This window comes from Pongo abelii, chromosome 19 (assembly GCF_028885655.2).
Source record: "Pongo abelii isolate AG06213 chromosome 19, NHGRI_mPonAbe1-v2.0_pri, whole genome shotgun sequence".
NCBI lineage: Eukaryota > Metazoa > Chordata > Mammalia > Primates > Hominidae > Pongo > Pongo abelii.
Genome location: NC_072004.2, coordinates 4,832,715 through 4,857,996, shown reverse-complemented (window position 1 = coordinate 4,857,996; position 25,282 = coordinate 4,832,715). Strand labels below are relative to the sequence as shown.

The window sequence follows — 25,282 nt, the reverse complement described above, 5'->3', positions numbered from 1 at the left end:
TGAGAAGGCTCACTTTCCCTGCAAGCCTCTGTCTGGTGCCAGATGTAGGCTCTGAAAAGAAGCACAGCTACAACCGGGAGCCTTAACATAGTCAAAGTTTCTATAACAGAAATTATTAGTGGTGTAGGGGAGCAAAAACAGGCAAAGGAATAGCTGCTTTGAGTTTCAGGGTTTCATTGTGGTTAATAGACAATTGAAATCAAAGAAACATGTTTACTTCTTTTTTCTTTTTCTTTTTTTTTTTTTTTTTTAACAGGATGTTGCTCAGACCCGAGTGCAGTGGTGTGATCTGGGCTCACTGAGGCCTCAAAACTCCTAGGCTCCAGGCTGGGGTGCTGTGGTGCGATCTTGGCTCACTGTAACCTCCACCCTGGGGCTCAAGCGATTCTCCTGCTTCAGCCTCCTGAGTAGCTGGGACTATAGGCACACACCACCACACCTGGCTTTTTTTTTTTTTTTTTTTTTTTGAGACAGAGTCTTCATCTGTCACCATTCTGGAGTGCAGTGGCGTGATCTTGGCTCACTGTAACCTCTGCCTCCTGGGTTCAAGCCATTCTCCTGGCTCAGGCTCCCGAGTAGCTGGGATTACAGGTGCCCACCACCACACCCAACTAATTTTTGTATTTTTAGTAGAGACAGGGTTTCACCATGTTGGTCAGGATGGTCTCAATCTCCTGACCTCGTGATCTGCCCGCCTCGGCCTCCCAAAGTGCTGGGATTACAGGCGTGAGCCACCGCTCCTGGCATTTTTTTTCTGTAGAGATGGGGTTTTGCCATGTTGCCCAGGCTGGCCTCAAACTGCTGGGCTCAAAGCAATCCTCCCTCGTTGGCCTCTCAAAGTTCTTGGATTATAGCATGAGCCACCATGCCCAGTGGAAATCCGTGTGGAACATGTCTGTTTTCCCGCCACTGGGTTGTAGCCCAGCTTTCACTCCACTATTTGTGTTATTTCACCACCTCCCACTTCCGCACCTCAGTCTCTTTCATCCTAAGAAAATCCACCTCACCCTGTGGAATTAAAAACATTTAAACCAGCCAGGCACGGTGACTCACGCCTGTAATCCCAGCACTTTGGGAGGCAGAGGCAGGTGGATCACCTGAGGTCAGGAGTTCAAGACCAGCCTGACCAACATGGTGAAACCCCGTCTCTACTAAAAATACAAAAATTATCTGGGCATGGTGGTGGGCGCCTGTAATCCCAGCTACTCGGGAGGCTGAAGCAGGAGAATCGCTTGACCCCAGGAGGCGGATGTTGCAGTGAGCCAAAATCGTACCATTGCACTCCAGCCTGGATGACAAGAGCAAGACTCCATCTAAAAACAAAACAAAACAAAACACAAAACAAAAAAAAACCCTTAAACCAAATAATTTGGATGCAGATTGAAATGGTTAGAAAATGTGGCCAGGCACGGTGGCTCACCCCTGTAATCCCAGCAGTTTGGGAGGCCGAGGCAGGCGGATCACCTGAGGTCAGGAGTTCAAGACCATCCTGGCCAACATGGTAAAACCCCGTCTCTACTAAAAATACAAAAATTGGCCAGGCGTGGTGGTGTGCGCCTGTAATCCCAGTTACTTGGGAGGCTGAGGCAGGAAAATCGATTGAACCCAGGAGGTGGAGGTTGCAGTGAGCCAAGATCGTGCCACTGCACTCCAGCCTGGGCAACAAGAGCAAGACAACGTCTCAGGAAAAAAAAAAAAAAAAAAAGAAAGAAAAGAAATGGTTAGAGAATGCAAGGCCCTGGGTTAGTCATTAGCCTTTGTTTTTCAGAAGGACAAGAAATAAGGTGGGGAAATTTTTACATACCAGTGGCCATAAAATTTAAGTTAAATCTTGACTTATTCTGTATCTTGGCCTGCTAAAACTGGGTTTCAGTTTCTTTTGGTTTCCTATAAGGGGCAAGGAGCTTTTCCTTCCTCTTAGAAAGATCATTTTCATAATTGTGAGAATTGTCACTTTGCAACCTTGAAACCTTGAGTCTGATCATGTGTATTACTAGAATCTACATCTGTTTGAGGGTTTGTTGTGGAAAACTGTCTTTGTTCCAGGAAGTCGTAAACCACCACATTGATCCTAAGATGCTGACTTCACTCCTGGACTGAATCGTTACTAACCCCAGTGGCATTACTATTCTAGCTCTAATTAACTCTACCAATATCAAAACCTCTGAGGGTCCTCTGAAAATCAGGAAGCTATCTAAAGGCATTCCTTCTTGTAAAACACACACACACACACACACCCCACATCAATTAATAAGTAAATCTAGACTGGGTGCCATGGCTCATGGCTGTAATCCTAGCACTTTGGGAGGCCGAGACAGGATTGCTTGAGCCCAGGAGTTCGAAACAAGCCTGGGCAACATAGAGACCTTGTCTCTACAAATACTTTAAAAATTAGCCGGGAGTGGTGGCGCATGCCTGTGGTCCCAGCTACTTGGAAGGCTGAGGCGGGAGGATCACTTGAGCCCAGGAGGTCGAGGCTGTAGTGAACCGTGGTTGTGCCACTGCACTCCAACCTGGGTGACAGAGTGAGACCCTGTCTCAAAAGTAAATCTACACTCTACTTTTTTTATTTTACTGTATTTTTTTTATTTATTTATTTTAGATGGAGTCTTGCTCTGTTGCCCAGACTGGAGTGCAGTGGCGCGATCTCTGCTCACTGCAACCTCCGCCTCCCGGGTTCACGCCATTCTCCTGCCTCAGCCTCCCAATTAGCTGGGACTACAGGCGCCCGCCACCAGGCCCGGCTAATTTTTTTTGTATTTTTAGTAGAGACGGGGTTTCACCATGTCAGCCACGATGGTCTCGATCTCCTGACCTCGTGATCCACCAGCCTCAGCCTCCCGAAGTTCTGGGATTACAGGTGTGAGCCACCACACCTGGCCAATCTACACTCTCCTTTAAACTGCAGACCCAAACCAAGTAATCCACACAAATATCTAGGACAAGAAAAGCTCCCTGGGAGGGTTTCACCACTAATCAGTAGATTGGTCAGAGCAGATTTGGAGGTCGAGGAAGAAACCCCTCGGGGAGGGGAAATATCTCATTCCCCCACAGTGTTTCAGTAGCAGGGACAGCTTCACAGCTCTGACACATTTTTTTCTTTTAGACAGAGTCTCACTGTGTCGTCCAGGCTGGAGTGCAGTGGCGCAATCTCGGCTCACTGCAACCTCCGCCTCCCGGGTTCAACAATTCTCGTGCCTCAGCCTCCCGGGTAGCTGGGATTACAGGTGCCCTCCACCATGCCTGGCTAATTTTTGTATTTTTAGTAGAGATGGGTTTTCACCATGTTGGCCAGGCTGGTCTTGAACTCCTGACCTAATAATCCACCCGCCTAGGCCTCCCAAAGTGCTGGGATTACAAGTGTGAGCCGACAGCTCTGACACGTTTTGAAGGAGGAAGGGCCTAGGAGCTAACACTGACAGTGCTTACCATGTGCCAGGCATGGGGCCAGGTGCCCATCGATGCCTCAGCACAGCCTCATGAAGTTGGCACCATTATGTCCCTATTACTGTTGGGGACATTTCAGCACAGAAAGCTTAAGTGACTTCCCAAAGTCACACAGCTAGCGGGTGACTCAGAGTCCATGCCTTTGGCCCCTGCAGTTTACTGATAAGAGGGAGCCATTCTTTTGGTCAACAAATATTTGAGCCAGGCGCGGTGGCTCACACCTGTAATCCCAGCACTTTGGGAGGCTGAGGCGGGCGGATCACTTGAGGTCAGGAGTTCAAGACCAGCCTGGCAACATGGTGAAACCCCGTCTCCACTAAAAAAATACAAAAATTAGCCGGGCATGGTGGCTCATACCTGTAATCCCAGCTACTTGGGAGGCTGAGGCACAAGAATTGCTTGAACCCAGGAGGCAGAGGTTGTAGTGAGCTAGGAGCATGCCACTGCATTCCAGCCTGGGCGATAGAGTGAGACTCAAAGTCTAAAAAAAAAACAAACAAAAAAAACCCACAAATATTTGAACATCTACCATAAGTCAGGCAATAAGGAAGCTACATAAACCAATACGGCCTTTGCTTTTGAGAGGGGGTATGTAATAGGGGTAAATTACTAGTGGAAAACAAGATAAGCACATAAGTAAAGAGTAAAGCAGGATAAGATTCAGCTTCCTAAGAAGGGAACATAAATTTTTCTTTTTTCTTTTTTTTTTTTTTTTTTTTGAGACCGCATCTTGCTCTGTCGCCCAGGCAGGAGTGCAGAGGCACTACGTCGGCTCAAGGCAACCCCTGCCTTCCGGGTTCAAGAGATTCTCCTGCCTCAGCCTCTCGAGTAGCTGAGATTACAGGTGCATGCCACCATGCCCGGCTAATTTTTGTATTTTTTTTAGTAGAGACAGGGTTCGTCATGTTGGCCAGACTGGTCTCAAACTCCTGAACTCAGGTGATCCACCCACCTCGGCCTCCCAAAGTGCTGGGATTACAGGTATGAGCCACCATGCCCGGCCAGTAAATTTTTTCTGTGGGAGTTCAGAGGAGGGAAGAGAAGCCCTCAGCCTACACCTGGTGAGGAAGATGAAGAGGCTTCAGTCAGGAGGTGGAAGCTGAGCTGGATCTTAAGGAAGGGCAGTTTATTGGCCAGGAGATGCTTGGGGAAGGACAGAAGTCACCTTATGCTCAGAAAAAGATGTGACATCTTGGGGAGACCCATTTGACCCAAGGGTTCTCGTCACGGTCTAAAGTGAATTGAAGGCGAGAGGTCAGGTGGAACAGAGCATGAACCAAGACCCAGGTCTCCTGGTGCCCAGTCTCAGGCTCCTTTCACTACTCCTCACTGCCTCATCACCCGTAACATTCCCCTGTTTAGGCTGTGGGCTCCTGATCTTAGTCACAACTGCCCCGAGGCTCAAGGACTTCAGCTCTGAGGTGAAAGGTTTGGTTGCTTTCAAATTCCTTCCCAGGCTCCTGCGTCCAACTCGAGGTAGACTTCCAGCTCTGGCCACCTGCCAAGAAGCTAAGGGTGACTTCAGGCAAGCCACAGCCTCAGTTTCTGGCCACCTGCCAAGAAGCTAAGGGTGACTTCAGGCAAGCCACAGCCTCAGTTTCCTCATTTGTACTGCTCTTCTGGCATCTATCACACCCACCCTGATGGAATCATGTTACGAGATCATGCTCCCTTCTCTCTCCTACTAGGCTGCAATCCCTATTAGAGGAAAATCTGGGTCGGACTAAAAGGGTGAATAAGGTTCAATCCCTAAAGGCAAGGAGTCCAGGGTCAAGGAATCACATGACAAGCACAAAATCTATAATTTCATGATCACGTGGTAAGTGTGGTGAAAAGGTAAGCTTAAGAAGAAAAGGGGGCTGGGCGCAGTGGCTCACACCTGTAATCCCAGCACTTTGGGAGGCCAAGGCAGGAGTGTTGCTTCATCTCAGGAGTTTAAGACCAGCCTGGACCACATAGTGAGACCCTGTCTCTACCAAAAAATAAAAATTTAAAAAAAATCACCAGTGTAGTGGCATGTACCTGTAGCCCCAGCTACTGAAGAGGCTGAGGTGGGAGGACTGCTTGAGCCCTGGGGATCAAGGCTGCAGTGAGCTGTGATCACACCACTGCACTATAGCCTGGGCAACAGAGCAAGACCCTGTAGAAAGAAAGGAAAGGTGGCCGGGCACGGTGGCTCACGCCTGTAATCCCAGCACTTTGGGAGGCCGTAGGTGGGCGGATCACCTGAGGTCGGGAGTTCAAGACCAGCCTGACCAATACGGAGAAACCTCGTCTCTACTAAAAATTCAAAATTAGCGAGGTGTGGTGGCGCACACCTGTAATCCCAGCTACTCGGGAGGCTGAGGCAGGAGAATCGCTTGAACCTGGGAGGCAGAGGTTGTGGTGAGCCAAGATGGCGCCATTGCACTCCAGCCTGGGCAACAAGAGCAAGACTCCATGACAAAAAAAGTAATAATGATAATAAAGAAAAATAAAGAAAGAAAGGGAAGGAAAGAAGGGAAGGAGATACTTAACCCAGTCTGAGAGAGTCAAGGCCTCCTGAGGCTACAGCAGCTAAGCTGAGACTCACTGTTGAGTAGGAGCCAGCCAGTAGATGGGGGCTGTGAGGTGTGGAGGATCTTCCAGGAAGAGGAAAGGCACAAAGTTAGGACACAGTGTGGGGTCTGCAGAGAACCATAAGCAATTTGTTGGGAGGCTGAGAGTGCTAGAAAGGAGGTAGGAGAGGAAGGACAGGGCCAGGCCTTGTAGGATTTTACTTATGTATATTATATGCCTTTGTGTCATCCAAATACATAACAAAATGCATTCTATAAAATGAATACAATGATTGGCTGGGGCGGTGGCTCACACCTGTAATGCTAACACTTTGGGAGGCTGAGGCGGGTGAATCACCTGAGGCCAGGAGTTTGAGACCAGCCTGGCCAACATGGTGAAACCCCGTCTCTACTAAAAATACAAAAATTAGCTAGGCGAGGTGGTGGGTGCTTGTAATCCCAGCTACTTGGGAGGCTGAGACAGGAGAATCACCTGAACCCGGGAGGCAGAGGTTGCAGTGAGCTGAGATTGCACCACTGCACTCCAGCCTGGACGACAGAGCGAGACTCCGTCTCAAGAAAAAAAAAAAAAGAATACAATGAGATGATGGATTAAATGTTCTCTAAAGTTCCTTCCAGCCCTTGAAAGCCAGTGTTGCCACTCAAGGCCCCTCTGAGATTTGAGTTCCAAATATTCCCAAGTCTTTAATGGAAGAGTATCAAACCTCATCTGTGGGCTTATCTCACAAAATGTTTGCTCTGTAGAGGTATCTGTTCGAGCAGGAGACAAGGCAATGTTAAATTCACCCTAAAGGTTTAAGTTGTACCAGTTGGCTGGGTTTTCTCTGCCCCCCAGGTGAGTTGTCAAAACCAGGCCAGGCCCAGAGACAGTCATGCTGGAGGGGTAAGAACTATGGCCTTTTGCCAGGCGCAGTGGCTCACACCTATAATCCCAGCACTTTGGGAGGCCGGGGGGGGGGGGGGGGGGGTGGCGATCACCTGAGGTCGGGAGTTCAAGACCAGCCTGGCCAACATGGAGAAACCCTGTCTCTACTAAAAAAAAAAAAAAAAAAAAAAAAAAAAAATTAGCCAGGCGTGGTGGCGCATGCCTGTAATCCCAGCTACTCAGGAGGCTGAGGTAGGAGAATCACTTGAACCCAGGATGCGGAGGTTGTGGTGAGCTGAGATCGCGCCATTGCACTCCAGCCTGGGAAACAAAAGTGAAACTCCGTCTCAAAAAAGAAAAAAAAAAAAAAAAAAGGACTATGACCTTTTGACCCACAGGGAAGGGTTCAAGATCCAGGAGGGGCCAGATTGAAGCCAGAAGGAATAAGATAAGGATTCAGACTGATTGGGCTTACCTCCTCCTCTGAGCTCTGAGGCCAGGTGTTCCTGAGATAGAGGAGAGGGTGGAGAGCTGCCGCCGGAGCAGAAGGCAAAGGAAGACAGCACATTCCTCTGTGGTGAGCTTTCTCTACACAGACACGGGAAGTGAAATGGGGGTTCAACAGGAAGTCAGCAGGAAGAGTTTATCCCCTGCACAACAGTTCATGAATGAAGGGCCTTCAAGTGCTTACTGTAAGGCCAGCCCCATGTCCCAGAAGGCTGCGGGGATTGTATGCGCCCTCTCCCTATCCATCCCCAACATGAGAATGCTAAATGCTGCAGTGAGGTCTTCAGAATAGGAGCCCTAACCATTGTCTAGGATTCCAGGTACTTTCTGGGTAAGGAAATTAGGGGCAGTGAAAAATTGGAAGTTGGATGGCTGGGCATGGTAGCTTACGTCTGTAATACCAGCACTTTGAGAGGCTGAGGCAGGAGGATTGCTTGAGCCTAGAAGTTTGAGACCAGTCTGGGAAACATAGTGAGAACCTATCCTTAAAAATGGGCCGGGCGCAGTGGCTCATACCTGTAATCCCAGCACTTTGGGAGGCCAAGGCAGGTGGATCACTTGAGGTCAGGAGTTCAAGACCAGCCTGACCAACATAGTGAAACCCATCTCTACTAAAAACAAAAATTTGGGGGGCATGGTGGCTCATGCCTGTAATCCCAGAACTTTGAGGCCGAGGCGGGTGGATCACCTGAGGTCAGGAGTTTGAGATCAGCCTGGCCAACATGATAAAATCTTGTCTCTACTAAAAATACAAAAAATTAGCTGGGCAGGGTGGCAGGTGCCTGTAATCCCAGCTACTCAGGAGGCTGAGGCAGGAGAATCACTTGAACCCAGGAAGCGGAGGTTGCAGTGAGCCGAGATCGCACCATTGCACTCCAGCCTGGGCAATAAGAGTGAAACTCCGTCTCGGAAAAACAAAACAAAACAAAGAAACAAAAAAAACACAAAAATTCGCTGGGCATGGTGGTGTGCACCTGTAGTCCCAGCTACTTGGGAGGCTGAGATGGGAGAATCACTTGGGAGGCAGAGGTTGCAGTGAGCCAAGATTGCACCACTGCACTTGAACCTGGGCAACAGGGCAAGTCTCCATCTCAAAATAAATAAATAAATAAATAAATAAAAATAAAAGTAAAAAATTAGGCAGGCGTGGTGGCTGGCACATGCCTATGGTCCCGGCTACTTGGGAGGTCAAAGCTGGAGGACCACTTGGAGCCCAGGAGTTCAAGGCTACAGCAAGCTATGATCTTGCCACTGGACTCCAGCCTGGGCGACAAAGTGAGACCCTGTCTCAAAAATAACAACAGGCCGGGTGTGGTGGCTCACGCCTGTAATCCCAGCGCTTTGGGAGGCCGAGGCGGGTGGATCACGAGGTCAGGAGACAGAGACCATCCTGGCTAACACGGTGAAATCCCGTCTCTACTAAAAATACAAAAAATTAGCCAGGCGTGGTGGCGGGCGCCTGTAGTCCCAGCTACTCGGGAGGTTGAGGCAGGAGAATGGCGTGAACCCAGGAGGTGGAGCTTGCAATGAGCCAAGATCGCGCCACTGCACTCGAGCCTGGGCGACAGAGCGAGACTCCGTCTCAATAAATAAATAACAACAAAAACAACAAAATTGGAGGTTGGAAACTTGGAAAACCCTTACCACTGCCCCTCCTGCCCATGTGCACTGGCTGTTATGAGTGAGCATGAGGGCTCATCCTCTTGCCTGCTGAAGGAGGACAGCCTATGCCTCTCCCCTCAAACTCAGCCCCTAAGAAAAGCTATTCTTTCACAGGTTGTCAAGACTTGGAAAAGGAAGGAATGGGCGCGGTGGCTCATGCCTGTAATCTCAGCACTTTGGGAGGCTGAGGCAGGTGGATCACCTGAGGTCAGGAGTTCAAGACCAGCCTGACCAACAAGGTGAAACCCCATCTCTACTAAAAATACAAAACATTAGCTGGGCATGGTGGTGCACATCTGTAATCCCAGTTACTTGGGAGGCTGAGGCAGGAGAATCGGTTGAACCCAGGAGGCGGAGTTTGCAGTGAGCCAAGATGGCACCATTGCACTCCAGCCTGGGCAACAGAGCAGGACTCCATCTCAAAAAATAAAAAATAAAATCTTAAAATAAAATAAATACAGAAATTAGCCAGGCAAGGTGGCAGGCGCCTGTAATCGCAGCTATTCTGGAGGCTGAGGCAGGAGAATCGCTTGAGCCTGGGAGGTGGAGGTTGCAGTGAGCCAAGATCGCACCGAGACTCCACCTCAAAAAAAAAAAAAAAAAAGTGCTATTCGGTGCTAGAGGGTTATGATAGGTTTATGGTGAACTGAACTGCCAAGTAACAGCCTTAGGGCTGTGTGGCCACAATACAGTACCCAGGTAGCCCATCTACCAAGGAGCAGAGGGATCTTCCAGGTGAGGATTCTGCACCTTGGCGAGTTAGACCTTTGGTCCCCTTGGTTATTCCCCATGCCCCTGACCCCATGGCCATCCCTTGCTCTTTTCTGAAAATTCAGGGAGAAGCTAAGGTTTGAGGCACGTAGTGTCGAAACCACAATGACAGATCTTATCATTTGCATTAGTCCTCTCACCCCACGCAAGAACAAATTTGGACTAGGAACGGTGGTTCATGCCTATAATCCTAACACTTTGGGAGGCCGAGGTGGGAGGATTGCTTGAGCCCAGGAGTTTGGGACCAGCCTGTGCTAATTTAAAAATTAGCCAGGTGTGGTGGTGCACACCTGTGGTCCCAGCTACTCAGGAAGCTGAGCTGGGTGGATCACTTGAGCCTGGGAGTTTAAGGCTGCAGTGAGATGTGATGACACCACTGCACTCCAGCCTGGGTGACAGAGCAGGACCCTGTCTCAAAAAAAAAGAGAAGGAAAAGAACAAATTTGATCTAGGGACCCGACAGTGCTCAGTGATGTTCTCCTTCATTAAGTAATGTTCTTCCACTTTCTACTTCAAGTATTCATCCCTCAGTGGGGCCCACACACAAGGCACTTTTGTAATCCTACACTTCACAACCACCCCAGGGACACATCCAACAATGACCGTTCACCATTTACAGCCTGCTCCTTGACTCCCTCCATGTGGGTCTCGCCTCTCCTGTTGCGGCCTCTCTAGCATTCTGCCTTTCTTTAGTTGGAGCTCTATTCCTAAGGACATTGTGATCTCTTTTGTCCCAAAGTCATTCCAAGAGAAGCATCTGCACTTTATAATTTTTCTTTCCCTCTTCGCAAGGTCCCTAACATATAGGGAACTATTGTCTATACATTGTCAATTACTGACTGGGCATGGTGGCTCATGCCTGTAATCCCAACAGTTTGGGAGGCCAAGGCAGGCGGATCACCTGAGGTCAGGACTTCGAGACCAGCCTGGCCAACATGGTGAAACCCCATCTTTACTAAAAATACAAAAATTAGCCAGGCTTGGTGGCAGGTGCCTGTAACCCCAGCTACTCGGGAGGCTGAGGCAGGGGAATCACTTGAACCCAGGAGGCGGATGTTGTGGTGAGCCGAGATCACACACTGCACTCCAGCCTGGGTGGCAGAGTGAGAAATTGTCAATTACTGATTTGCAGATAGGCAGTGGCAGGGTGTTTGGCCAAGGGATGAGGTGATCACCTACCTTAAGGAGACAGTTCCTGCAGTTAGACCGTGACCAACACTGAAATCCTGGCTCTGCTCCCTACCTGTGGAAGGTTGGACAAGGACTGAATCTTTCTTTTTTTTTTTTTTAGAGACGAAGTCTCTGTTGCCCAGGCTGGAGTGTAGTGGCACAATCTCAGCTCACTGTGACCGCCGCCTCCTGAGTTCTAGTGATTCTCCTGCCTCAGCCTCCCAAGAAGCTGGGACTACAGGCGCGTGCCACCAAGCCCAGCTGATTTTTGTATTTTTAGTAGAGACGGGGTTTCACCGTGTTGGCCAGGCTGGTCTCAAAGTCCTGACCTCAGGTGATCCACCCGCCTCAGCCTCCCACACTGCTAGGATTACAGGCATGAGTCACCGCGCCCAGCTGACTGAATCTTTATGTGCCTCGGTTTCCAGTTTCTTTACTTTAAATGGAGTATTGATAATAGCCACTCCATTGGACTTTTGGGAGGATTGTTTGTTAATATTTTTTAAATATTTATGCCAGTACCTGGCATATAACAAGAAAAGTGTTGGATAGGCCTGGCGCGGTGGCTCATGCCTGTAATGTCAGCACTTTGGGAGGCCGAGGTGGGCGGATCACGAGGTCAGAAGATCGAGACCATCCTGGCTAACTCGGTGAAACCCCGTCTCTACTAAAAAATACAAAAAAATTAGCCGGGTGTGGCGGCGGGCGCCTGTAGTCCCAGCTACTCAGGAGGCTGAGGCAGGAGAATGGCGTGAACCCAGGAGGCGGAGCTTGCAGTGAGCCGAGATCGCGCCACTGCACTCCAGTCTGGGCGACAGAGCGAGAGTCCGTCTCAAAAAAAAAAAAGTGCTGGATAAATGGTGTCTTTTCTCATCCTCTTGGAGTATTAGAAACATCATTGTTTGGTATTACTGTGGGAAACTAAATGTGAGGCTATTTCTGTCTGGTTGAGCCTTTCCCTAAGCAGTGAGGGCAAGCTTGGTCGCACATCAGAGTCACCTAGGAAGCTTTCAAAATTTATTTTACTATTTTTTTTTTAAGAGACAGGGTCTCCTTCTGTTGCCCAGGCTGGAGTGCAGTGGCATAATCATGGCTTGCTGCAGCCTCAAATTCCTGGGCTCAAGGGATCCTCTCACCTCAGGCTCCTGAGTAGCTGGAATTACAGGCACACACCACTGTGTCAGGCTCGTGTTTTTTGAAACACAGATTTTAGGCCGGGCGCAGTGGCTCACACATGTAATCCCAGCACTTTAGGAGGCTGAGGTGGGCAGATCACTTGAGGTCAGGAGTTCAAGACCAGCCTAGCCAACATGGTGAAACCCCGTCTCTACTAAAAATACAAAAAATTAGCCGGGCATGGTGGCAAGCAACTGTAGTCCCAGCTACTCGGGAGGCTGAAGCAGGAGAATGGCGTGAACCCGGGAGGCGGAGCTTGCAGTGAGCCGAGATTGCACCACTGCACTCCAGCCTGGGCGACACACTGAGACTCCGTCTCAAAAAAAAAAAAAAAAAAAAGGAAGAAAGAAAGAAACAGATTTTAGGGTATTATTGGAAGAAAGAAAGAAACAGGTTTTAGGGTATTATTGGTTTATTTATTCAACAACAATTTGAGCATGTCCTATGTGGTATAATGATCACTGAGAATAGGGTAGGTAGTGAAATAGACAAAGTGCCTCCTCTGCGCAAATGTACATCCTAGTGAGGGAGACAGACCAGCAGACTTTTCCTGTAAATGGCCAGATAGTAAACATTTTAGGCTTTGAGGGCCACACAGTCTCTGTGGAAAACATTCAGCTCTGCCCTTGTAGCAGGAAAGCAGGTGTAGACAATATGTAAATGAATGGGCTTGGCTGTGTTCTGATAGTATTTTATTTATGGACATTGAAATTTTTTTTTGGTGGGGGGGGGATGCAGTCTCGCTCTGTCGTCCTGACTGGAGTGCAGTGGCACGAGCTCAGCTCACTGCAACCTCCACCTCCCTGGTTCAAGCGATTCTCATATCTCAGCCTCCCGAGTAGCTGGGATTACAGGCGCCTGCCACCATACCCAGCTAATTTGTGTATTTTGTAGTAGAGACGGGGTTCACCATGTTGGCCAGGCTGGTCTTGAACTCCTGATCTCAGGTGATCAGCCCGCCTCGGCCTCCCAAAGTGTTGGGATTACAGGCGTGAGCCACCGCGCCTGACCTACTGAAATTTAAATTTCACATGCTTTTAGTTTTCACAGGTTAGGAAATACGATTCTTTTGTTTTTCTTCATTTTTTGTTTTGTTTTGGTTTTAGACAGTGTCTCACTGTCACCCAAGCTGGAGTACATTGGCACAATCATGGCTCATTGCAGCCTTGACCTCCTGTGCTCAAGGGATCCTCTTACCTCAGACGCCTGAGTAGCTGGGACTACAGGTATTGATTTTTTTTCCCAACCATTTAAAAATGTAAAAACAGCTGGGCGTGGCGGCATGTGCTTGTAGTCCCAGCTGCTCAGGAGGCTGAGGTGGGAGGATCCTTGAGCCCAGGTATTTGAGGCTGCAGTGAGCTGTGATTGTGCCACTGCACTCCAGCCTGGGTGACAGAGGAAGCCACTTTCTCAAAAATAATAAGAAAAATAAATAAATATGTGAAAACCTGTCTTAGCTAACAGGCCATACAAAAATTGGTAGTAGGTCAGGGTAATCCCTGAGATGGTCAGTGAGTAAACAAGTACAAAATATCATTAAAGGGCCAGACATGGTGGCTCACACCTGTAATCCCAGCACTTTGGGAGGCTGAGGTGGGCGGATCACCTGAGGTCAGAAGTTCGAGACCAGCCTGGCCAATATGGTGAAACCCCATCTCTACGAAAAATACAAAAATTATCTGGGTGTGGTGGCGGGCGTCTGTAATCCCAGCTACTCGGGAGTCTGAGGCAGGAGAATGGCATGAACCTGGAAGGTGGAGCTTGCAGTGAGCCGAGATCGCACCACTGCACTCCAGCCTGGGCGACAGAGCGAGACTCCGTCTCAAAAAAAAAAACAAAAACCCAAAAATTAGCCAGGTGTGCACACCACGTCCAGCTAATTTTTTTTTCAACCATTTAAAAATGTAAAAACAGCTGGCCAGACACGGTGGCTCACACCTGTAATCCCCAACACTTTGGGAGACCAGGGCAGGTGGATCACCTGAGGTCAGGAGTTCAAGACCAGCCTAGCTAACATGGCGAGACCCTGTGTACTAAAAAGACAAAAATTAGCAGGGCATGGTGGTGGGCGCCTGTAATCCCAGCTACTCGGGAGGCTGAGGCAGGAGAATCGCTTGAACCCGGGAGGCAGAGGCTCATGCCATTGCACTCCAGCCTGGGCAACAAGAGCAAAACTCCGTCTCAAAAAAAAAAAAAAGTGTAAAAATAGCTGAGCGTGGCGGTAGCTAGGTGTGGTGCGTCTGTAGTCCCAGCTACTTGGGAGGCTGAGGTAGGAAGATTGCTTGAGCCCAGGAGTTCCAAGCCAGCCTGAGCAACATAGTGAGACCTAGTCTCTACCAAAAAAAAAAAATTAGCTGGACACGGTGATGCTCGCCTGTGGTCCCAGCTACTTGGGGGGGGGGTGGGGAGAGGCTGAGGTGGGAGGATCACTTGAGCCTGGGAGGTTGAGGCTGTAGTGAGCCGCGATCGCCACCGCTGCGCTCTAGCCTGGGTGACAGAGCGAGACCCTGTCTCAAAATTAATTAATTAATTAATTTAAATAACAAACAACAAAACCCGAGCCGTGCGGGCTCTGGGCTGGGCCGCCTCCCCGGCGGAGGGGGCTCCCTCTCAGGCTGACCGCCAGCCGCTGGGTCTGGGGACTGCCGGATCTGGAGGCGCGGGGACCCCTGCGCACCTGACGGCTCCCAGGACGCCCCCCTGAGGCAGGCGGGAGGGCAGCACGGAGACGCCCCTCTGGGCAGAGTCCGCCCCAGCCACTCCCCTCTCCAACTCGACCTGCCTCGGCAAGTCCTGAGTGTCGCAAAAGTGCTAGGGTTGCGAGTGGCACCAGAGAGGTCCCCTTGTCCCGGGGTCCATTTGAGGGTGAGCGTGTTGGTGCCGAGCTGTTTTTTTGTTTTGTTTTGCTTTGTGTTTTTGAGACCGAGTCTCGTTCTGTCGCCCAGGCTGGAATGCAGTGGTGTGATCTTGGCTCACTGCAACCTCCACCTTCCGGGTTCAAGTGAATCTCCTGCCTCAGCCTCCTGAGTAGCTGGGATTACAGGCACCCGCCACCACGACCAGCTAATTTTTGTATTTTTAGTAGAGACAGGTTTTCACCATGTTGGCCAGGATGGTCTCAATCTCCTGACCTCAGGCGATCTGCCTGCCTCAGCTTCCCAAAGTGCTGGGATTACAGGTGTGAGCCACTGCACCCAACCAGTGCTGAGCTGTTTTGACAACTCGGACCCCGGGTCCTCTGTGGGTAGGAAAATCAGCTCCCTCTTTGCTCCTCTGGGGCAGCTGCACCTCGGGCCAGCTTCCTGCCTGTCTCCCTGCCAGCACTGCTGGGTCGCCGTCCCCAAACGCACAGCCGGTGCCCTGTGGTAAGTCCTGGCCCCCCCATCTTCCCCGCCCTCCCCCGGCCACCGCTCCCTCCAGTTGCCCTGGTCTTAGCAGTCTGACCGACTTGTCTTCTGACTCCGGTTCTGTCCCACCAGCCTATTACCTGCCAGCCTGTCTGTTTCCTTCCAGCTAGAAGGTCTTCAGTTTCCAGAAAAGCCAAAGCATCTTTGGACCTACGTAGGGAAGGACCTGCCTGTGACCTTTGCCCTGTCCTGGAGGGTCCAGCTTTGGGCTGAATGGCAGCACCCACGCTGGGCCGTCTGGTGCTGACCCACCTGCTGGTGGCCCTTTTTGGCATGGGCTCCTGGGCTGCTGTGAATGGGATCTGGGTAGAGCTGCCTGTCGTGGTAAAAGACCTTCCAGAGGGTGAGTGGGAGGGAGGTACAGGGAAACATGGGGCAGGTATGCCCACAAAGGTGGCCTGTGGCAGCTCTTTGTCCCTTAGCCACTGTGCTCCTGACATGGCATCATTCCTTCCCTGCAGGTTGGAGCCTCCCCTCATACCTCTCTGTGGTTGTGGCGCTGGGAAACCTGGGTCTGCTGGTGGTGACCCTGTGGAGGCGGCTGGCCCCGGGCAAGGGCGAGCAGGTCCCCATCCAGGTGGTACAGGTGCTGAGTGTAGTGGGCACAGCCCTGCTGGCCCCTCTGTGGCACCACGTCGCCCCAGTAGCAGGGCAGCTCCACTCTGTGGCCTTCCTAACTCTGGCCTTGGTGTTGGCAATGGCCTGTTGTACCTCTAACGTCACTTTCCTGCCCTTCCTGAGCCACCTGCCACTCCCTTTCTTACGGTCTTTCTTCCTGGGTCAGGGTCTCAGTGCCCTGCTGCCCTGTGTGCTGGCCCTAGTGCAAGGTGTGGGCCGCCTCGAGTGCCCGCCAGCGCCCACCAATGGCACCTTTGGGCCTCCCCTCGACTTCCCTGAGCGTTTTCCTGCCAGCACCTTCTTCTGGGCACTGACTGCCCTTCTGGTCACTTCAGCTGCCGCCTTCCAGGGTCTCCTGTTGCTGTTGCCATCACTACCCTCTGTAACCACAGGGGGCTCAGGGCCTGAACTTCAGTTGGGATCCCCAGGAGCAGAGGAGGAAGAGAAGGAGGAAGAAGAGGCTTTGCCATTGCAGGAGCCACCGAGCCAGGCAGCAGGCACCATCCCTGGCCCAGACCCTGAGGCCCATCAGCTGTTCTCAGCCCATGGTGCCTTCCTGCTGGGCCTGATGGCCTTCACCAGTGCCCTGACCAATGGCGTGCTGCCTTCTGTGCAGAGCTTTTCCTGTTTGCCCTATGGGCGCCTGGCCTACCACCTGGCTGTGGTGCTGGGCAGTGCCGCCAACCCCCTTGCCTGCTTCCTGGCCATGGGCGTGCTGTGCAGGTGCAAAAGGGGCCCCAGGCTTGGTGGGTGGAACTTAAGGTTGGGGTCCAGGTCCCAGAACAGCCAGCCCTGAGTCTCTGCTCATCCTCAACAGGTCCCTGGCAGGGCTGGTTGGTCTTTCTCTGCTGGGCATACTCTTTGGGGCCTATCTGATGGCACTGGCAATCCTGAGCCCCTGCCCACCCCTGGTGGGCACCACTGCAGGGGTGGTCCTTGTGGTGAGCAAGTGGGGACATGAAGTGGGGAGGAGGGTGTCCCCTGGAGCAAGTGCATGTCATGCTCAGTCTGCTGCTGTGTCCTCCCTTGCAGGTGCTGTCGTGGGTGCTGTGTCTGTGTGTGTTCTCATACGTGAAGGTGGCTGCAAGCTCTCTGCTGCATGGTGGGGGTCAGCCGGCATTGCTGGCAGCTGGTGTGGCCATCCAAGTGGGCTCCCTGCTTGGTGCCGGTGCCATGTTCCCTCCCACCAGCATCTACCACGTGTTTCAAAGCAGAAAGGACTGTGTAGACCCCTGTGGCCCCTGAGCCTGGGCAGGTGGGGACCCAACTCCACCCCACCTGTCTTCATCGTGAGGCTGCCGCAGTGCCTGACTACTTGTGGCCCAGGCAGGCTTCCCCCAACACAGGAATGCTCATGGACGCCTGCACACTCCACAGAAGACGCTAGCATGTCAGGCCAGGGTGGGCACCAAAGACCAGGCCCGGAGCCAGGGGACAGGCCGGGGCTGTGGGCTTGGCCCCAGGGCCTGAGATCTTTGTGGGATTTGTGCAATAAAGTGTTTTTATTGAAAACAAACAAACAAAAAAAACTAATGAAAACCTTGTAAGAAATATATAATGAAATCAGGGAACTGGATTAAATAATTTTTCATATATATATAATCTAGTGTGCAATTAGATTTAAATACAGATTGTAGTGCCTTTCTTATCATATCCACAGCTTATCTCTTCTGTGGGTTTTCTTGTCAAAAACCTTTCTTACTCAAGTGAGTCTCTGTCATTTGCTATGGGATTGGCCTTTAAAGACAACGGAGTCTCACTGTTGCCCAGGCTGGAGTACAGTAGTGCGATCTCGGCTCACTGCAAGCTCCGCCTACCGGGTTGAAGCGATTCTCCTGCCTCAGCCTCCTGAGTAGCTGGGATTACAGGTGTGTGCCACCACGACCAGCTAATTTTGTAATTTTAGTAGAGACGGGGGTTTCACCATGTTGGTCAGGCTGGTCTCGAACTCCTGACCTCGTGATCCGCCCGCCTTGGCCTCCCAAAGTGCTGGGATTACAGGCGTGAGCCACCGCGCCCGGTGGAAACATGGATTACTTCAATTTTCTTCCTTCTGCTTTTCTGTATTTGTTAAATTTAAAATAAACCAAACCCTGATCCAAAACCTCCTCTAATAAGGGGGGATTGTTTCCCCTAAGGTCGATCTACCCCCTAGCAAAGTCTCTAAGGCAGAAGAAGCTGCTCAATGAAGGCTTCTCTTCCTTTTCTTTGGAACTCAAGAGCACCCACGAAGGGGAAGAAATGCTAATTCTGAAAGGAGTCAGGTCCTCCCTTCTGAAAAACGAAGATGACAGCTAGTCCCGGGGGAAGAGGAAATCCCCGCAAGGCTCCCGCCCACCTCCGGACCTTCCTCCAGCCCCAGCTCCAGCCACGCGGAATAAAGAAGCCCAAGCCCAATGCCGCGTCACGCCCAGCCAGCCTTCTGCGCGTGCGCCCTCCCGCCTCGGTTTCCCGCCCCCCCCTCCCCGCCTCGGCCCCCCCAACCCGCCCGGGAGACTCACAGGCGCGCACGGCCGCGGGGATCTCCTCGGCCACTCGTTCTCAAGGCTCCGTGAACGCGCAAGCAAAGACGTCCTTCGAGGGAACCTTTTCTCCTCCTGGCGGACAAGAGTGGAACAACAGGGCTTGAGGAGAAGTTTTGCCAGGTTGGGGGTGACATCTTTTGAAACTTGACCTCGTTTTTTATTTTGTTTGTTTGTTTGCTTGCTTGAGATGGAGTCTCGCTCTGTTGCCCAGGCTGGAGTGCAATGGTGCAGTCTCGGCTCACTGCAACCTCTGCCTCCTGGGTTCAAGCGATTCTCCTGCCTCAACCTCCCAAGTAGCCGGGATTACAGGTGCCCACCACCATGCCCGTCTAATTTTTGTATTTGTAGTAGAGACGGGCTTTCACCATGTTGGTCAGGCCGGTCTCGAACTCCTGACCTCATGATCCGCCCTCCTCGGCCTCCTAAAGTGCTGGGATTACAGGCGTGAGCCACCATGCCTGAGACCTCACCTCGTTTTGCAAGCACCTCTCTTCTTTCTCAAGGCCTCATATCCAGTTCAGAGTAAAGAAAAAGGGAAGGCACCAACCTTGAGCTCCTAAAATGTGCTAGACCCTTTACATGTATTATCAGTAAATCTTCCCAACAGCTTCATTGTTCGTCCTGTTTTGCAGAAAAGGAAATTGAGACTCAGAGAAGGTGACTTACCCAGAGTAACACAGCTAATTAGTGAGACGGCTGGAGCCCAGGTCTGTGCGCTCCAAAGATTCTGACTGCAGCCCTCACCTGTTGGGGATGGGGCTCTGGACTTGGAGAAAGGAGAGCCACTTCTCTGCAGCAAGAGGCTCTGCAAGAAGCCCAGAACAGGCAGGGTGCTGTAGCTCACGCATGTAATCCTAGCACTTTGGGAGGCTGAGGTGGGAGGATTACTTGAGCCCATAAGGTTGAGACCAGCCTGGGCAGCATAGCAAGATCACTGTCTCTACAAAAACAAAACAAAACAAAACACAGCCAGAGTCAGGCATGGTGACGCACACCTGTAGTTCCAGCTACTGGGGAGGGTGAGGCAGGAGAATCCCTTGAGCCTAGGAGTTTGAGGCCTCAGTGAACTATAGACCCATCAACTGCACTCCAGCCTGGGTGACAGAGCAAGACCCTGTCTTTAAGAAACAAACAAAACAAAACAAAACAAAAACAAAAAAACAGAACAGCTTCCCTGGTCATTTGTAAAGAACCTTTAATGGATTGTACCACAGGGCAAGACTTTCCCAGGTATCTCAAAACATATTTCTTCTCCAGAGATTAAGGTGGGGAGGGCAGGTAGGGGAAGGAATAGGAGGAGTTGAGGTGGAAATTCTCATTGGTGAGGCTGTTGGGGACACAGCAGGATTTGTTTTTTGTTTTTGTTTTTCTTTGAGACCGAGTCTGGCTCTGTCACCCAGGATGTAGTGCAGTAGCACAATCTCGGCTCACTGCAACTTCCGCCTCCCGGGTTCAAGCAATTCTCCTGCCTCAGCCTTTTGAGTAGCTGGGATTACAGTCATCTGCCACTATGCCTGGCTAATTTTTTTTTTTTTTTTTTTTTTTTTTTGTATTTTTAGTAGTGATGGGGTTTCACCATGTTAGCCAGGCTGGTCTCGAACTCCTAACCTCAAGTGATCCACCTGCCTCGGCCTCTCAAAGTGCTAGGATTACAGGCATGAGCCACTGCACCCGGACTTTTTTTTTGAGACTGAGTCTCGCTCTGTCACCCAGGCTGGAGTGCAGTGGCGCGATCTCAGCTCACTGCAACCTCCGCCTCCCAGGTTCAAGCAATTCTGCCTCAGCCTCCTGAGTAGCTGGGATTACAGGTGTGTGCCACTATGCCTAATTTTTATATTTTTAGTAGAGACGGGGGTTTCTCCATGTTGGCCAGGCTGGTCTCGAACTCCTTACCTCAGGTGATCCACCTGCCTTGGCCTCCCAAAGTTCTGGGATTACAGGCATGAGCCGCCATGCCCGGCCGTTGGGGGCACGGCAGGTTAATGTCAGCTCCTACAACTGTGAAATTGTTGAGGGATGAGAGAAGCAGTTTCTACAACTCACATCTGGTGACCAGGCCTTTAGATGAAACATACTATCCCGATGATGCCACAGTCTCCCCCTGCCTTTCAGCAGAGACAGAAGTGGGTAGCAGGAGTGAGAACACTCCTGTACAAGGCAGAGGCTGCTGGCCTTTGACCTGGAGAGACGGACACTAAGCCAACCTTAACTGAGTAGCCGGAAATGTTAATGAGGGAGCAGAGTACCAGAGGTGCAGGGAGAGCCTGTGAGCCAGATTAAGTAGGATATTTAAAGCCAGCCTGCCTTGGGTAGTGTTTAAAACCTATTGGTACAGGAAGCAGGACCTTAGTGACATCCAGGGGCCCACAGACTCTGTTTGAAGGAATAAGATGATGGTGCAAGCGTTGTTTGTGACTCGTCAGGAGTGGCAACCCTTGGGCGTGATGAGTGAAACCTATTCACGGTCCACCTGAACCAAAATGGCATCCAGTAGCTGTGGACACTAACTCTTTAAAAGGGAAAAGAAGGCTAATTTTAGCGCCAGGCGCGGTGGCTCACGCCTGTAATCCTAGCATTTTGGGAGGCCGAGGCAGGTGGATCACGAGGTTAAGAGATCAAGACCATCCTGGTCAACACGGTAAAACCCCGCCTCTACTAAAAATACAAAAATTAGCTGGGCATGGTGGCACACGCCTGTAATCCCAGCTACTCGGGAGGCTGAGGCAGGGGAATCGCTTGAACCTGGGAGGCAGAGATTGCAGTCAGCCGAGGTTACACCACTGCACTCCAGCCTGGCGACAGATTGAGGCTCTGTCTCAAAAATAAAATAAAAATAAATTAATAAAATAAAATAAAAGGGAAAAGGTTACTGGCTCACGCCTATAATCCCAGCATTTTGGGAGGCACGCATGGATGGATTGCTTGAGCTCCGAAGTTCCAGATCACCCTGGGCAACATGACAAAACCCTGTCACTAGAAAATTACAAAAAATTAGCTGGGCATGGTGGCATGCACCTGCAGTCCCAGCTACTCGGGAAGCTGAGGTGGGAGGATCACTTGAGCCTGGGAGGTCGAGGCTGTAATGAGCTGTGATGGCACCACTGCACTCCAGCCTGGGCGAGAGTGAGATTCCCTCTCAAAAATAAATAAAAGTTTAAAAAAAAAAAAAAAAAAAAAAAAAGAGCCAGGCATGGTGGCTCATGCCTGTAATCCCAATACTTTGGGAGGCTGAGGTGGGTGGATCACTTGAGGTCAGGAGTTCAAGACCAGCCTGGCTAACATGCCAAAACCCCATCTCTACTAAAAATACAAATATTAGTCGGGCATGGTGGCACGTGCCTGTAATCCCAGCTACTCAGGAGGCTGAGGCTGGAGAATCGCTTGAACCTGGGAGGCGGAGGTTGCAGCAAGTGGAGATCATGCCACTGCACTCTAGCCTGGGTGACAAGAGCAAAACTCCATCTCAAAAAAAAAAAAAGGTTGGGGGGAGAACAATTTCAAACCAAACCAAATTTGAAGCTCTGAATATAGAAAGGTATAAATAAGACTGGTGGAGAAAAAATGTATTCGATCCCCAAATTTATTCAAGATACAAAAGCTCTAGGTGACAACAACAACAAATGTCTAAAAGAATAACCAACATATGTCGGTATGGTGTGGGAAGCTAAAAATAAAATAGTAACCAACAAAAGGAAAGAAGCTCCAAAGAAAGACAAGAAAAGCAAATTAATTTCCAAGAAAACCAAGGATGACAGTGTAGAAATGTCAAGACTGAGTGAGCTAGAAAACTGAGATTGTTTGGGTGACTTCTCATGATTCCAGAGGAGGCCCACGAAATAGCTGCTCTCACTCACAGGACAACCTGGGCAATTTGAGAGGGAACAGAAACTAGATGCAAGTCATGAAATGCCTGGGAAGATTTAATTTGAGGAGAAGGCCCCATGGTTTCTAGGAGAGGCAATGGCGATGTCTGATGTTCTTTTTATTTATATATATATTTCTTTGAGACAGGGTCTCCTGGTGGTGCAATCACAGGTCACTGCAGCCTTGACCTCCCAGGCTCAAGTGATCCTCCCACCTCAGCCTCCCAAGTAGCTACAGGTGTGAGCCACTACACCCGGCTAATTTATATATTTTTTGTAGAGACAGGGTCTTGCTATGTTGCCCAGGCTGGTCTCAAACTCCTGAGTTCAAACAGTCCTCCCGCCTCCGCCTCCCAAAGTGCTGGGATTACAGACATAAACCACCACACCCAGCCAATATTTGATGGCCTAGAGGGGTGAGATGGGGTTTGGGCTTTAGTTATGTTGACCTGGGTTGGAATCCTAACTTTGCCACTTAAGAACTGTCTGAATTTGGTCAATCATTAATCTAAACCAACCTCAGTCTTCAGGAGCCAGGCACAGTGGCACATGCTTGCAGTACCAGCTGCTTGGCTTGGGAGGCAGGATTGCTTGAGCCCAGGAGTTCAAGTTCAGCCTGGGCAACATAGCAAGATCTTGATTCTAAAAAAAATAAATAAATAGGCCGGGCGTGGTGGCTCACGCCTGTAATCCCAACATTTTGGGAGGCAGAGGCAGGTGGATCACCTGAGGTCAGGAGTTCGAAACCAGCCTGGCCAACATAGTGAAACCCTGTCTCTACTAAAGATACAAAAAAATTAGCCGGGCGCGGTGATGGGTGCCTGTAATCCTAGCTACTCAGGAGGCTGAGGCAGGAGAATCGCTTGAACCCAGGAAGCGGAGGTTGTAGTAAGCCAAGATTGTGCCATCGCACTCCAGCCTAGGCGACAGAGCGAGACTCCGTCTCAAAAAATAAATAAATAAAAATAAATAAACAAAACCTCAGTCTTCCCATCTGAAAAATGCAGACAAAAGACCTATTTTACAGGGGTACTTTAAAGACTAAATGAAATGCATATGGAATGCCGGCACAGGTAGCACAGATAAAAGATAAATAGGCACTACTCTGAATGAAATCTAAGTAAGTTTGCCCACATTATTATTTTTTATTTTTATTTTTTGTAGAGATGGGGGGGGTTCTTACTATGTTGCCCAGGCTGGTCTCAAATTCCTGGCCTCAAGTGATGCTCCCACCCTAATATTCCACAGTGTTGGGATTACGGGTGTGAGCCACTGTGCCTGGCCCATGCACATGATTAAAGACTGACTTGGAAGCCTGGATATGTGGATTTTTTTTTTGAGAGGGTCCCACTCTTGCCCAGGCTGGAGTGCAGTGGTGCCTTCATGGCTCACCACAGCCTCAGTCTTCATGGGCTCAGGTGATCCTCCTACCTCCCTAGTAGCTGGAACTACAGGTACACACCACCAACACCCAACTAGTTTTTGTATGTTTTGTAGATACAGGGTTTCGCTATGTTGCCCAGGCTGGTCTCGACTCCTGGACTCAACTGATCCTCCTGCCTCAGCCTCCCAAAGTGCTGGGATTACAGGTGTGAGCCTCTGTGCCCAGCCATAAGTGGATTTTTAAAATTATGGATAATATACATTTATATAAGGCAAGGTCTTTAGGGAAAAATAATCCATCTTTTAAATTAGCAAGCTATTTTTCTCATCTTAAACCCCACAGCATTCTCTGTTAACACTCAGCTCAGCTCCCTCTGACCTCCAGAAAACTTGGTATTCTATCATTTTCTTGCTCACATTGAGTCTCCCCGGCCAGATTTTAAACTGCACAAGCAAACACTGTTGCCAAACCATCCATTACATTCCAGATCTTGAGTCACTGTCAACAGGTCTGTGAAAACCTGGCAGTCAGAGGTGTCACGGTAAAGGCAGGAGCATCAGGGTGTGGAAACCTAGAGTAAACCTAATCGTTCTTCGCCCAGAGCCGTGGTTTGGCTGCAGTTGGGGTATCTATGGTTTTGGCTGGAGACTGACCCCAGGAAGCTGTGAAGCAGTAGCTCAGAGCTTCAAGTGGGTCAAAGTGTTTTCCTGAGAATAGGATGAAAATGTGGGGACTCCAGTCTGGCAAGCCAAAGGCAGTGCTGGAGTACAACCCAACCTGCAAAATCCTGGCAATGTGGCATAGTCAAGGGCTCGCTGCCTCAAGCCAGAACATTAAAACAAGCAGGCAACAAACAGTCTTGTTTTTTTTTTTTTTTTGAAATGGAGTCTCGCTCTGTCGCCCAGGCTGGAGTGCAGTGGCGCGATCTCAGCTCACTGCAAGCTCCGCCTCCCAGGGTCATGCCATTCTCCTGCCTCAACCTCCCAAGTAGCTGGGACTACAGGCGCCCGCCACCACGCCCGACTAATTTTTTTTTTTTTTTTGTATTTTTAGTAGAGATGGGGTTTCACCGTGATAGCCAGGATGGTCTTGATCTTCTGACCTCGTGATCCACCCGCCTCGGCCTCCCAAAGTGCTGGCATTACAGGCACAACCGGCCAACAGTCTTAATAGAAATAAAATAACAACTGGGAACAATGATGTACCCTGCCAGAAGGCAGGTAACACAACCAGGATGAAAACAATCAGGTAAGCGCAGTAAGCTTGCCCAACCCATTCACTATCAAGAGAAACTGGCTGCTTGGGAGACCTTTCAAATAAGTTAGGTGA

The 25,282-nt window shown here is 50.3% G+C and overlaps 1 protein-coding gene and 1 long non-coding RNA gene across 4 annotated transcripts; one reads left to right on the top strand and one right to left on the bottom strand.

The window, feature by feature from the left end:
* Positions 1-7,137: 7,137 nt before the first annotated feature.
* On the bottom strand, positions 7,138-20,207 carry LOC112129648 (uncharacterized). Of its 2 annotated transcripts, none has more exons than XR_008515251.2 (3): positions 19,451-20,207; positions 18,683-19,327; positions 7,138-7,458 (listed from the first exon to the last, which is right to left on the bottom strand). It is a non-coding gene; the product is annotated as an uncharacterized LOC112129648 (long non-coding RNA). The 2 variants fall into 2 exon arrangements; XR_010137905.1 differs by lacking the exon at positions 7,138-7,458 and adding an exon at positions 18,334-18,455.
* On the top strand, positions 14,585-18,285 carry SLC52A1 (solute carrier family 52 member 1). Of its 2 annotated transcripts, none has more exons than XM_002826891.4 (5): positions 14,585-15,521; positions 15,670-15,906; positions 16,025-16,904; positions 16,999-17,122; positions 17,214-18,285. In XM_002826891.4, exons 2-5 carry the CDS (start codon positions 15,777-15,779, stop codon positions 17,424-17,426), a joined length of 1,347 nt encoding a protein of 448 aa, XP_002826937.1. In that variant the 5' UTR covers positions 14,585-15,521; positions 15,670-15,776; the 3' UTR covers positions 17,427-18,285. The 2 variants fall into 2 exon arrangements, with proteins under 2 accessions (XP_002826937.1, XP_054392012.1); XM_054536037.2 differs by having other exon boundaries at positions 14,827-15,521; positions 15,674-15,906.
* Positions 20,208-25,282: the final 5,075 nt, after the last annotated feature.

Bases quoted from the DNA above. Each gene is read 5' to 3' on its own strand.
- SLC52A1 (XM_002826891.4), top strand. From the start codon at position 15,777: ATGGCAGCACCCACGCTGGGCCGTCTGGTGCTGACCCACCTGCTGGTG. The intron at 16,905-16,998 runs GTGCAAAAGGGG...CATCCTCAACAG, and splicing joins GCCATGGGCGTGCTGTGCAG to GTCCCTGGCAGGGCTGGTTG. The intron at 17,123-17,213 runs GTGAGCAAGTGG...CCTCCCTTGCAG, and splicing joins CTGCAGGGGTGGTCCTTGTG to GTGCTGTCGTGGGTGCTGTG.